This window comes from Seriola dumerili, unplaced genomic scaffold (assembly GCF_002260705.1).
Source record: "Seriola dumerili isolate Sdu_G_001 unplaced genomic scaffold, Sdu_1.0 BDQW01000877.1, whole genome shotgun sequence".
Taxonomy (NCBI): domain Eukaryota; kingdom Metazoa; phylum Chordata; class Actinopteri; order Carangiformes; family Carangidae; genus Seriola; species Seriola dumerili.
The window spans coordinates 24640-38900 of record NW_019175132.1 but is presented as its reverse complement, the minus strand read 5'-3'; the positions used below and the strand labels follow the sequence as shown (position 1 = coordinate 38900).

The following is a 14261-nucleotide window of genomic DNA, read 5'->3' as shown; positions in this document are numbered from 1 at the left end:
GTTTTATGTGGAGTCTATGTTTGATTTGTAAAAGATAATGTTTATCCAGCATGTTTAATGCAGTGGTGGACTGCGCAGTCAGATCATTCACTTAAATAAAACACAGCGATAAACAATGTAGAACTACTCGTTGAGAAGATTGACACCTTTCTCATGTCTGTGTGCTAAATATTTAGCTACAGCTGGCTAACTTAAATCAGCTCGACTCTACGGCCACAAATTAAAGAAATGAGGTATAAGTTGTATCTCTATAACATGTTATGTTATACTGTACAACATGTAAATCAGTGAGCAATAGAGGTGCTGACAGGCGTATTTTGTTACCCTTGGATGAGGGGTGTTGCGATATACCGGTATTGACGACAACCGTGATACTGTTAAAAAATCGATATTGTGTTAATAATACACATATGATAATAATGTGATGGCAGATGGGTTTACTTCTTTTGCCTACAGGAGACAAAACACACAATAAGCAAAGTTAAAGATGAATTTCACAGATTATCGTTATTTAAAAATTTTCTCTAGATATCGCGATAATATTGTTGTTGTGAATTCTTTTGACCACGAAAATCCTGTAGTGAAACAATGATATCATGCCAGCCCTACTTTGGATAGAGTCAGACAAGAGAGTGGCGTCAGTCTTCTCATTAAACTCGGCAAGAAAGCAAATAAGCATATTTACTACACGTTTTTTCTTTAAGCACAGATGTATTTGCAGCAACGTGTGTTTAATGTATCAATAGTATAAGTTCTTGTTATGCAGAATGGCCACTCAAAGTGTTATCTTATCGTTGCACTACATTATATTGCGAAAGTGTTATTGTTAATGATGCATGTGTTATCTCCACTAAAGGTCCTCTTGCTTGCTTGTTCTGGAGCTTTCAGTTGTGTCAGTTGTCATGGAACTGTAGCTGTTCAAACTGATGACCATAAGATTTAGTTGAAAGCTCCAAAACAATCGAGTAAGTGGGTCTTTGTGTGGAGATTGTGCTAAAGTGCTAGACTGAAGAGAAACTCAGACCACATTTGGTGAGCAACAAAGAAACAGAGGGAATGTGTTTTTAGCTAACGTAGCCCCTTATCAGTGTTAAAGCAATCTTTGGAAAATATTCCAGTAAGTGTGACTGAGGCTGACAGATGATATTTTTAAACATTCCCCCTTCCCAGCACCGCACACTGTGTCCCTGAGCACACCTCCTCCCATGTGAGATCGCTGCCTGGCTGCAGCAGGGATAACTCGTGTCACTGAATCACCACTTTCACCTCTATTACAGTCAGCCGGCTAAACTCCACACTGTGTATTGACCCACAAATTTCATGGCTTGGCTGACCTAAATTCAGTGAGCCAGTGGAGGCAGCGACCGGGGTTCTCACTCCCCTGCTAGATGCTAATTACTGCTGCAGCCAAAGTGGATCCCATTGTGATTTATGGCACTAACTATTCAACATGGCACTGTGCGACGCATGCAGTGTCACAGTATCCGTAACAAATACAGTTCAGTACATGGTCTTGAATGGAGCGAGTTGATTTTGTGATTTTGAAGGATCACAGGATGGAAATGATGGAGGTTGTGTAACCACAATCCCAGAATTATACTAAGTAGCAGCAGGTCCCCTTGTGGGTTGTATTTACAAGAAGTTAATTTGCGTCTGAGACACTTCCTGTTTGCATCACTGGTGTGTGTGTGTGTGTGTGTGTGCGTGTGCGTGTGCGTGTGCGTGTGCGTGTGCGTGTGTGTGTGTGTGTGTGCGTGTGTGTGTGTGCGTTTGCGTGCACGTGCGTGCCTGTGTGTGTGTGTGTGTGTGTGTGTTTCTGCATATGTGTGTCCCCAAGGGGCATCTTCTATCAGGGCTACTACTGCTCCCGCTGTGGAACCGGAGCACACAAAGAGTGTCTGGAAGTCATCACCATCTGTAAAATCAGTAGGTGCTTCCTCTGTCTTCTAGCAGAAGATCAGACTCGTTGATCGATGTTGTGTGACATATATCATTGATGTGTATGACATTGAGAGATTGTGGTGTACATTTATTTTATTTTATTTTTTTGTTTTGACCAAATTAATAATAAGAGCTTCAATTTTATTTTTCCCCACAAGTATTAACCTGCTGTCACTTATCCAGCAGGGAAAGGGGGGAATGGGTTTGAAAGGTTTCCTCTGGGTTGATGGGACTTTTTTATTGTGTCACTGGGTTTGATACCACAGATGAAACCACAACTTACCTGACAGTCCTTTCATACACTGCAGTCTTTTCAACAGATGGAGCACCAGTTATTTACACCAGTTGTCCCTAACCTTTTTAGCTCATAACCCTTTACAATGAAACAAGTCCTTATGTGACCCATCATGATCAGATCCTACAATCAGTGATGTAGTGATGTCTAAAAGTAAATAGAATTTCTTGTAACTTAAATGTTTTTATCTTCTTTACTGTCCCATCGCCCATTGAACCAGATTTACTTGGCATTCATTTAGAAAATAATAGTTTTCACATGCTGGAGCCAGCTAGAGTACAGTTGAATTCTGGTTCAAAGTGGAAGCCTAACCACCAGTTCTTAATTGTTCAAAAGCCTTATACCTATAGGTAGGAAGATTCCAATTTTACCAATTACTCCGTTACATTCAATGTATAAACCAAAATACATCCAAACAAATTGCCTTCGTGTTTGACATAGAAGATTAAAAAGAGCGCTCAACATGAAGCTCTGACACACATTATAAGAAATTGTATTATCCAATGTTGCCTGTAGCTCATCCTTAATCAATAATGGTAGCCAACTCTGGCGTGAATTGTGAATCCTCCCTAACAGTGTCCATATCTTTTGTCTTTTGTTTCAGATCCCCACGACTTGGTGAGTAGGTCCTCCATCAGTCAATATACTATTATCATCATTAGTATTATTCTCTCAACTGATGTTTCCCTCACAGATATTTAGTCTTTGTGATTAAAGGATATGAGTAAGATTTAGTGATTGTAAATTATTGACGATTGTGTATTTGCTTCCTTTTTTTTTTTTTTTTTTTTTTTTTTTTTTTATAGGAACCTGGAATGTCATCAGGTAAGAGCACTTCCTGTCTTCTGACATGACTGACTAACATGAGAAGACTCACATGAAGGTGGATGTTCTGTCAGTTGCCATGTGACAAGTTTGTTATAGGCTGCTATTGATCAGCACAGCTCTCTACTGCCATCTAGTGGATGGAGTAGCTGCATATGAACCACAACAACATTATCAGTCATATACTGTAGAGTGGGTGGCAATGCAAATACATACAGAGAGGATGTGTGCTTTAAATATTATTTGAAATTCAAAGACTTGAAGACATTTTGACATAAGAGGAATATCAGATTGGTCGACAATATCTTCAAATAATCAATACACAGTGATCAGTCTGGGGAGAATGAGATGCAGTTTAAGATTACAGTCAAGGTTGCTCTTGGTTGCTTTGTGGCATTCTTGCTCTATGATATCTTTCAAAGTGGAGAGAGAAAGGGATATCATGTGATAAAGATCCTGGAGAAGAGGTGAACCCAGGATGTTATGGTTATATTGTGTGTATCTTAGACCGCTGCATCACTCAGAGAGCAAGAGTTTTTATGCAAAAACAGACCTGCTTTATCAGCCGAAATCATAAAGTTACCAAAGATGGAAATCCAAACTACAGTCAGCAGCAGTCTGTCTAGAGAAACTTCGACTTAATATTTGATCTTAGCCTCTTTTATCCCTTGCTGTACGATTGTAAAAAGCATCAGAAACTGGCCAAGTTAAACATGGTGACAGAAGATCAAAAAGGTTCTTGTTAGCGAAGTTCTCTCTCCCAGCCTATAAATACAGTAGAAAAGTCATTCTTTTAACAACCTAATAGTTCCTCCCACTTATATCTCTGTTGATACCCTCTGTGAATCCTCGATTGTGTTTCCAGGTCCCAAGATGGTGGCAGTGAGGAACTACCACGGCACACCAGCACCTCCAGGGAAGACGCCACTCTGTTTTCAAACAGGAGACTTTATCGAGCTGCTGAAGGGAGACCCCGACACGGCGTGGTGGGAGGTACTGCACTCAGCCGCTTCTATCTGAGACCATATAGACATGTAAATTAGGAATGTCATATCAGACGGTGGATGTTGTCTCCGTACTTCAGCACGTGTTCACATCCATATTAGGTGAACATAGTAAGATTTTTAGCTGTGTTTACCTAATGGGATGTGTGTTAAAAAAGAGCTACAGTTCCTAAACTGTAGCTTGTAAAATCATCCTACCAGCGCCTCTAAAGCTCACTAATTAACATGTTATATCTCATTTATTTAATCCTTACTGAAGTGAAATAGTCTGGCACCTAACCCCATGTAAAAACCTCAAATTCTTGCTTTTACACTGTGGTTTTTGTGGGGATTAAATACAGGAAGTATAATGTGTTAATTACTCAGCTTTAGAGGTGCTGATACATGGAGAGCCTAACTATCTGTTTCCCCCTGTTTCCAGTCTTTATGCTAAGCTACGCTAACTGGCTGCATTTTAGATTTAGCACGCAGACATGAGAGTGGTATCGATCTTCTTATCTCACTGTCGGTACAAAATGTCAAACTTCTCCATTCATCCAGTGTACTGTGAACAGAGCAAAAACAGCACTGTCCTCATACTGAGTGCACTACAAAGAAAAGATCATCGCCCCGGGTCTGTGACTCCTCCCGTAGACAAGAACTTGTACTGCAGTGTTGTTTTGCACGGTAGAGCTTTTATCTGCTGATGATTAGGGAGGCGTGAAAACTTTATACAAAAAGAATTAAAGGAAATGTGTGGCTGGGAGTTACAAAAGTGATCTTTAACCTCTGTAACCAAGGTCCCTATCGAAATTTGAACCAGGGACATTACAGTTGGATGGTATGAATGTTAGACTGCTCAACCACCAGCTCACACAACACGGTGAAAACCTGGTTTTGTATGATATAATCGGACAGAGATTAGTTTTCTTACTATGGAGCTGGATTCCAATACCTTTCTATGTGTCAGCTTATTTGGACAATAAACACGTGATTCCAAAATTGAATTAAAAATATTTTTGATTCAGGGTGTGATGTCTTCCAACACACCTGTCATACACTGATGTGTGCAGAGATTTGTTCCTTCCTTTCTCTGAATCTGAAATTTGCACACACCCCTGTCACAATTATTCTTCTGATTACTTAGAGTAAGGTGAAAAACTGTTTGTTTCTTAAGCAATGGTATTAGCCCTGTATTAGTTGTAACATTAAGCAGCACTGTGCCTGTAAACCTCGGGGGGATCCTCTGCAGAGAAACAGGCTGGATAACAGGAGCTGGGGCACCGACTCTGGGTACTTTTGGAACTCTTGCTGAATCACTCACTGTCACTAACGGCTTGACTAAGGGCATCTTTCTGAAGCCATTAACTCAAACTCAGCTGTTAAGTTATCCCTCTACGGCATGACAGTGTCATCTCTCCATACAATGTCAAAGAGTGTGCTGAGCTTGAAATCGATTGCTTCAGGTACTGAAGCAGAACAGTGAAGGGGTTTCTGTAAAGTTATCTTTCAGCTGAACTTGACAGGTGTGTTCATCTCATTGTAAGTTCAACACCCACCATCATTGTTTAATGTGATGTATGATGTATGCAATGTGCATTCATTTAAAGCCATATGAAATTATAGGATTTTTCATATATATATATATATATATTGTTATTTTATTTTATTTTTTTTTTTTTAAAAAAAGTTATTTGGAGTAAAATAAAGCAGTCCGCATGAAAACTGGTGCATTCTGTTACCACAGTCTTTTCTGATGCTACCACTAGTGGGCACCAAAGTTTCAGATATATGTGTTTATATACTGTATATGAATAATTATATACATAAAAATGCGCACACAAGCTATAAATGACTTATTCATATACTGGCATTTTACTATATTATTTTGCAATGTATGTATTTGTTTCTCTCTGTTTTTAGTTCTTTTTGTCATTCATTATTTTTTCCAGTGCCCTTTTTTTTTTCTTTCACATCTGGAACACACTGAAGCATTTACTTCCACTGCTTGAATTGATAACTAATCTTAATGTGTGTTTTTAAATCTCGTAAAGCATTTGTTTGCCTTGTGTAAAACAGTTTGACTTGTCTTGACTTCCCCTGCCTTTGTCTTTCAGGGAAAGCTGATACAAACACAAAAAAGTGGCTTCTTCCCCAGTTCATGTGTAAAGCCTTGTTTGGACCCAAAGGTATGTCTCCCATATGCATGAATAATTAGAGTATGTGTGAGTTCTGAGGGAATACCAGTGCCCTGTTTTTTTCTCTTTAGTGTACACTTAACTACCTGTGTGGGACTTGCATATCAATGATCTGCATCTGTACTATGGTTTTGTTCTGTTAATAAGTTCTTTAATGTGCGGTGTCTGTTATTTGTTACAGCCCTTTCAGTCATTATCTAGCCGGCAATCCTCAAGGGAAGCAGATTACTATGGATATCCTTGGTAAGACCCTGAACTTCAGAGGGTTGTGGATTTAAGAATATTTCATCTTCATATTGTTAAAGGCCTGTGTGTTATATACTACCATCACCCCAAGGCCACTATTCTATAATTAGTTGAGGTCTGTTAATGTTAACGTCATGCAGTAATTCAAATTTAAAGCAAACTGACCCCAAGCACAACCGCAACCAAAAGATTAATTACTACATGGATGTTTGATGTCAAGGACTTGTAAAGGCTTCACTGTGTCATTTGATATTTTTTTCTTAAGTTTGTATTTGAAGGTCACTGTATTTACTCTCTGCTCCTCTGTAGGTTTGCAGGGAACATGGAGCGCCAGCAGGCCGACAACCTCTTAAAATCCCACAGCAGCGGGACTTACCTTATCAGAGAGAGGACAGCTGAGGCAGAGAGGTTCGCCATCAGCATCAAGTAAGTGTTTCGCATCCTACAGAGAAGGAAAAATCTCAGGGGAAGGTTTTTATCCATATCTCATGGGAAATAGATATTCTCACGGGATGCCCCAGTCAGCTCTTTCACTGCATCATTTAGCTCCGGCTAATTACCACTCAGTAATTGCTTCTTTTTTTTTTTTTATCCTGTTTTTTTGTGTACATTTCCTCCAAGAGAATTCATCCCACAGAGAAATAAAGCATTAGCTTTTCCTGGAACTGTCCATTCAGATGCATAAAACAAATCCAGTCAGATATAACTTGTGAAAATTACTTTATTTTGGTTTATTAGTCCTCCAGATACACAACAAAATATTTGATAACACATTACTCCCAGTTCACCAAAAGTAAAAGTGCAAAAGTATGTAACAGTAACATATGAGCAAGTAAGGATATCAGTATGGATATGGAATAAATTAATGAATGTTAAAAAGGATTTAATCAGTAACAATCAAAAACTTCCCTTATCTCGGTGATTTCTCTTTAATTATGGTGTTGTTTGATTTTACAGATTCAATGATGAAGTCAAACACATTAAAGTCATTGAAAAAGACAGCTGGATTCACATCACTGAGGCCAAGAAGTTTGAGAGTCTTTTGGTAAGTCATATGAACTAGATCCTGTACAAAAATCCTACAGACCCTGGATGTCAGTATGAAAAGAAAAAAAAAAAAAGAAATCAGATACTGACTTTTTATAATCCTTCTGTACTGTTTAATGTAACAGGAGCTGGTGGAGTACTATCAGTCCCATTCACTGAAAGAGAGCTTCAAGTTGTTAGATACCACATTGCGATACCCCTACAAGTCGAGAGAACGCTCGCTAACACGGGCCAGTACGCGATCACCAGGTAAGGCTCACACACACTACACAACACACACACACACAACACTTTCCTTTCACTTTGTGCAGTTAGGTTGAGTCACACGCACTTGCCGGATTGCTAACAACACAATCTGCCAGTCACTCAAAGATTAAAAAATCAGCTGATAAATGACAACCAATAAGCTTGTTGTCAGAGGAAGGCCGACCATCGCCCAACGTTTGACGTTCGGCGGGTATCCACATCGAGTGACTTGCTGATGTTACTTTGTTCTATGAGATATAGTTCCACTTGGCTTGCAGAAAAGGAATGATACCAAGCATTAATAATGCTGAGTTATTATTTATCTTCATGTTAATATGTGGAGTGACGGAAGATATGAGGTGACTATAACACTCCTAACTTGTGGTTAGGGTTAAGAGTCAAGGGGATTGAGGGAAAACACTCCCGAACCTTTGATCCAGTATTGCAAAAGGTTTGTCCACAAGACGGTGTCCCAATGTTTTCTCTTTGGGTTGACACCAAGTGGGTCGCTTGGATAGTGGCCCGGCCACCAGGCACTCTCGAGGCACCTTGTCTAAGGCCTGCTTCCAGTAGAGGGCCCTACCCCTCTTCCTTTCCTGGGCATGGTAGCTTTTTCCCCAAACTTGTTCCTTATGGATTCTGGGCGGCTCTAGGTTTGAACCCTCAGCCATGAGCTTCAAGTAATGACTGAAAAGAAGTGAGTTTCCTTTCACTTGCGAAAGATAAGTTGAAGAGCTCAGACATCCAGAGAGAGCTCTGAGGTTATCTTCCTTTGCACTGAAAGGAGTCAGATGGAAGGAGTGGTTTCGACATCTGATTCGGATCCCTCACATATAGCTGGGAGGGAGACCACTTGGCAGGGCTCACGGCTTGCTGGAGGGATCACAAATACATCCTGACCTGGGAACATCTTGGAGTCCCCCAGGAGGAACTTGAAGATGTGGCTAGAGAGAGGGGCTTATGAGTTACCTTGCATAACCTGCTGCAAACGTAACCCTGACCAAGATAATCAGCGGAAAATGGATGGACGGTTGTTTGGCTCAGCGACTGACAGGAATTTGTACGTCAGCTTACAAATTTGGCAGCTTCTATGAACGATTGTGACAGAACTAATTTGACTCTGAAGACATGTCATAATGTGCAGGTCCAGCTTACAAATTTAATGCCCTGCCATCTTGGCTTTGGATAATGCAAGGGAGCGTAAAATAAATGAGACAGACTGCCTCTTGCTCTCCCTAGTTTCTCTGGTACTCTGTTCCTTCCTGGGCCAGTGACTCTCCTGACACATACAAAAAGAAATGGAGGGTGGCCAGAGGGGGGGAAAGGGCCAGAAAAGGAGGCGACAGTGTGAAATAGATAAAGAGCGAAAGACAAAGAGGAAGAGTTTGTCAGCTAACTCCGAGGCCTGTGGACTGGCTGTCTGAGTTGGCTGCCCTCTCTGCCCATTAGACTGTATGAATACTGGCTCTGGCCTCGCACTGGCTGCTGTCCTGCATTTGGCCTGCCTTTGTCCGCTCCGCAGGAAAACCTAACTGGCCACTCACAGCAAGATTGTCTCCCTCCTGTTTTGGCTGAATTTGGAAATGAATGGAGACAATGTGCTCTCGCTCTTTCTCTGTATGTGTTTGCAAGCACGACACACCCCGGCAGGTGGGCACGGAAACGTTGGCGGGATTGGGAAAAATCTATCATGATCTGGAGGCATCTATGATCGTACCTTGTTATATAACGGGTTGTTTAGTGGATGCTAAGCAGCCACGGCCAATCACATCCATTTGTGTATGTCCTCACAGTTTGCTGATGGAGTGAACAAATACACATTGTATGAGAAACTGTGCAGACTTGGTTGGTTTAATTTATTTTTCATAAATGATTATTAGGGCTTCATTCAGTAAAGTCAAACTGTGTTTACATGCAACTATCAAAGTGGAAACAAAACAGTCTCTTTAAGCCTTTACATCAGTGCATAATTTGACAATTCCCATAATTATCCTATTTATAAACCTGTTCACAAATTAATATATTTTTCTTTTAAATAGCAAATTGTTGTTTTCGTTCTTACCATTAAAGCAGTCAAACTGTAACACCAGCATTGTCAAGATGAAATATAAAAAGAACAAAAGAGACTTTTAAGTGGCAGACAGAACTTCAATGCAGAAGGCTTTCTCTCTTTTTAACTCTGCTTGTCTGGCTCCAGCTCTTCCTGCATGCGCCTCAAAACATCTTCCGGCTTTATTTGTTCCTCTGTCTCTTTCTCTCCTCTTCGCAGCAGCCACCTGCGCTTCCTACAACTTCTCCTTCCTCAGTCCACAAGGCCTCAACTTCTCTTCTCAGAGCTCAGCTCCCTTTTGGTCAGGTACTTCTTTTTTCTTCCTTTTTTTTTTCTTTTCTCGCTCCTATTGTCTTGCCACATTTCACTGCCTGTAATTTCATAATGAGCCTCAGCGCTCTCGACCTCATTACTTGTTCTCTGTGGTGCTATTTTCATTAACGAGGACATTCCAGTTCTTCCCTGAATGACATTCCCTCATTAAATCAAGAAAAGAAAACCTATTTCCTCTCCCTTGATGAAACAACTTGTCCTCTCTCATCCTGCTCATTTGTCAGTGTGTGATTATATTGTGTCGCGCCGAACACTGACCATCTTCCCTCTGTTCATTCCTGTAACTCATTACTACCAATATGTCCAGTATGACTTTTCCACTCTCACCCGTGTTCCTCATGGATAGAGATGGTTATTTATCGCTAATACCATTAATGTCATTAATAACTGTAGCTAACTTTTAGTCAATTAACTTTTAGTTACTTGTGATGAAATATGCTGTTAAAGTTTTAAACTATAACCAGATTGAGCCCCAATTGTTTCCATTTTCAGTGTTTACTCCTAGGGTGGTCAGCACAGCAGTGGCCAGGTATAACTTTGCAGCGCGAGACATGAGGGAGCTTTCGCTGCGAGAGGGAGACATCGTCAAAATCTACAGCAAGATCGGTGGAGACCAGGGCTGGTGGAAAGGAGAGGCCAATGGACGAGTGAGTAAACCATGAAAGTATTAATTTATATATGGGGAAAACTAAGGGTGCATAATGAAAAGCATAGAAAGAGAAAATCTTTGGGTGCTATGGTCTTTTTAGATTAGTAATGTTCACCATTTTAAAAACAGTTAATACTGCTAGCTCAATTAAAGGTCTCATATTGTATGAAGTGAGATTTCCATGTCTTTTTTGATCACAAAGCAGGTCTAGGTTCTATATTAATACTGTGAAAGAATCAAAGCGCTCAGTCCATAGAGAAATGCACACAGCCTGTATTCAGAAACTGAGCCTTAACAAGCCGTCAGGACTTCTGTAAATTTGTGCTCTCAGCTATGCCCCAAGCCCCTCCAACCTGGACCCACAATCCATACTTAGGGGATTTGGTTTCTCTTGAGTGTTTGAAATCTGAAATCTTTTATATTTTCATTCTATCGCTCAGAAAACAGTCAGCCAATCAGTAGAGAGGCTCAGAGCCTCCTCTCTTCTGATTTGCTCACCTACCTGTTCTGAACTAGAGCTCCAGAGAGGAGATGTAAAACTACATTGAGATGGTTTTTGGTTCTTAAAACCACAAATGTATCTTCTTATGGATATCAACACTTCGAAATAAAACCATGGTAAAGTGTAATATATGGGACCTGTGTTGATATTAAAAGCACTCCTAAAGTAGGTGGTTGAAAGAAAAAAGTAAAAGCTTAGCTCCTGTTGCAGCAAAAGAGGATGTGAATTCAGCTTTTTTATTCTAGGAATGTTCCTCATTAGGTTGCATTTTTAAGTGTGTTAATGTGCTACTGTATGAAATTCAGACAGAACACACAGCAACCTGAATGCTATCAAATCAGTCTGACTGCATCTTTGTGGTAGTTTGTCCTTAGCCAAGTGTCATTGCACTGTGAATAGTTTGCTCAATTTTTTTAAAGCAAAAAAATACACCCAACACCTTGAAAGGTCAACTAAATCTGCCTCTTCCTCTGCCATCTCAAGCAAGCCCACTATTTTAGTGTTTAGATCCATTCAGAATGCAGGCAGAATCCAGTTAGCAAGATTGCTCATTAATATCAGGTGTAAATCCAAAGCCAGACACAGCTGTCAACTTGATTTTAGTCTAGTTGTTTGTTTTTACATTTGTTCTTTTGTTTACTTCAGCATCTAGTTCACTGGTGATGTAGTGACAGTACATTTTGTGACCTGTCAAAACTTCCTTAGCGCCTGTATCATGTACTGTATATTGAAGAAATAAGCTGCGCAGGTAATACAACGACATGGAGGCCCTCAGGAGTGCATTATTTTTCATAACTGCACTGATCAGAGTGCATTATCCCATTTTCACAATAACAACACTCCACTGATCAAACAATACATATTGATTATTCATGATTTCAGGCAGTATGCTCTTTAAATACAGCTTTTGTATTAGTACTACCTCTGTTACTCTCTTTACTATTTTAACAAGTAGAAGTTGTTGCCTAGCAACAGCAGAAGTAGAATTTGAAGTAGCCTTCAAGTTTTGTTTTTTCTTTTTTCCAGAATGGGGATGAGGCTGCTACATCTGAACTGTGCAATTATCTGCAAGTAATATACATCCTGTAGCCAATTAGAGCAAAGTATTCTGAGGGGCCTTGGTCTAGTGCATTCATGCTGCACATACAATACATTCATTTTAGTGTTCCTGTGCATACGGCCAGTCTGGATGTGAAAAGGCATCTGAATGACCTCAGTTAACATCTGTTGTTTACATTTGCTATTATGAAGGACTTTATGTCTGATAGTTACTGTCTTATGCTTCAGATTGGATGGTTTCCCTCAACCTACGTGGACGAAGAAGGAGTGCAGTAAGGCTGTGGGTGTTTTCTGGCCTGACTCCCTTTAAATCAGGAACCATCTTCTATCTACTGTTCTCAGAGAAAATTACTCACTCTCTCCAGGAAAATAACACAAGGAAAAAAAAGGACTTTTTTTTGTTGTTGTTGTTTTTGCTGGATGCTCTTTTTTTTTCAGCAAGTGTTTCTACCCCGTTTCTCTATCTTCAATTATGCATCAGCTTTGTTTTTGTTTGTTTTGGGGGTTTTTAGACGGATGTCCTGTTTAATTTGTGTACAGGAAAGAAGAAGAAGTGGCGTGCTGTCTGCCAGACTCTGTGTGCACTGCAGAGGCTTTACTGAACTGAGGACACAGCAGAAACTGACTATGGATAGCTTTACTTTGGAAAAAAAAGGGCCCCCCTTTGGTTGCAGGTCTATGTGAGGTGAAATAATTGTACAGTATAGATAATTTATTGAATAGAGATTATTATCATGACTAATGATTATTGTGGGGAAGTTGATTTTAGCAGCAGCAAAGAATCAGCTGAGGAAAGACTAAAATAAGAAAAAGAAAAAAAAAAAAGACAGACGATCTGTTTTCATGTTGAGAGATTTTGCCTTAGTTGTCATGGTGATGCCTTGTGGGCTGACACCAGTGGAGGGAATCGACTTTGAGGACTGGTTTTACTTCTCCATGTGTGCATGTGCCCATGTGCGGCCCACACAAATACACACACAGACCAATGTACAGTACGGTGCCTTTGAAGAATGGTCGTTGCTTACCGAACCTCAACATCAGCCAGTAAAGAACATTGCCACCCCCTTCTCAACAGACAGTTCGTCCACATCCAGAGGAGGGGAGAGGCACTTACACAGCATACTGGGGACAGCTCACCTTCTGAGTCCTCAGAAAACAAGATGGTGACGCATTTAACCCATCCTAAATTGAGACTGGATGGACCCGCAGAGACAAGTTGGAGGGTTTTTATAGCCAACAACAATCACATACACAGTTCACATCAGTCTTGGCATCAGGAGTCATCGGGTGTCATCAGCTGGATGCGAAAGGGAACATCAAGACATTCCACTCGACAACCACTTCACACTTTTAAATCTTGGTGTTTGATGTTCTATTGTTTGATTTTTTTTTTTTTTTTTTTTGCACAGAATTAAGATTATTATTTCTATTTTTTAGTTTTGAGAACTGGACCAACAGTTTTTTTTTTATTATAATTATTATTATTATTATTATTATTATTATTATTATTATTTGAAGCCAAATTCAGCCATGTTTTAATGTCTGCATGGAGTTTGATCGTTTGATCGATTGTTATTATTTTTTGTACCTTGCCTTATTTTTACAGATGACCAGGTGATGGGTTTTTTTTCCTCAATATTAATCATTTTCCATGTGTGAAATCTATTTTGGTGCTGTGCGGACTGGTGAAACTTAAACAGTGTCAGAAGAGTTTTTAATCTGAAGGAAAACTTTGTGTGCTAATTAACATAAATCCACAGAAGGAATCCTCAATCACTTTGTGATTTTTCTAGGGGTGCTGTGCTCAGTGTTTCCATTTAGTTCCAGTAATTAAGCCATATACACAACAGTTTGTCAGCATACAACTTTCATAAATGTACCAGACTT

General features: G+C 40.0%; 1 protein-coding gene across 2 annotated transcripts in view; it reads left to right on the top strand.

Moving 5' to 3' along the window:
- Positions 1-13777, top strand: part of vav2 (vav guanine nucleotide exchange factor 2) — a 209513-nt gene extending 195736 nt beyond the window's left edge. Inside the window, exons 18-29 of one of the 2 annotated variants that reach the window (XM_022766625.1) lie at positions 1838-1926; positions 2841-2854; positions 3043-3061; positions 3927-4054; positions 6162-6233; positions 6424-6485; positions 6798-6914; positions 7446-7533; positions 7661-7784; positions 10051-10137; positions 10657-10811; positions 12603-13777. In XM_022766625.1, the coding sequence (XP_022622346.1) occupies positions 1838-1926; positions 2841-2854; positions 3043-3061; positions 3927-4054; positions 6162-6233; positions 6424-6485; positions 6798-6914; positions 7446-7533; positions 7661-7784; positions 10051-10137; positions 10657-10811; positions 12603-12650 (1003 nt within the window). In that variant the 3' untranslated portion in view covers positions 12651-13777. The remainder of the gene's footprint in view (positions 1-1837; positions 1927-2840; positions 2855-3042; positions 3062-3926; positions 4055-6161; positions 6234-6423; positions 6486-6797; positions 6915-7445; positions 7534-7660; positions 7785-10050; positions 10138-10656; positions 10812-12602) is intronic. The other variant, XM_022766624.1, reaches the window with a different exon arrangement.
- The last annotated feature ends 484 nt before the right edge of the window (positions 13778-14261 follow it).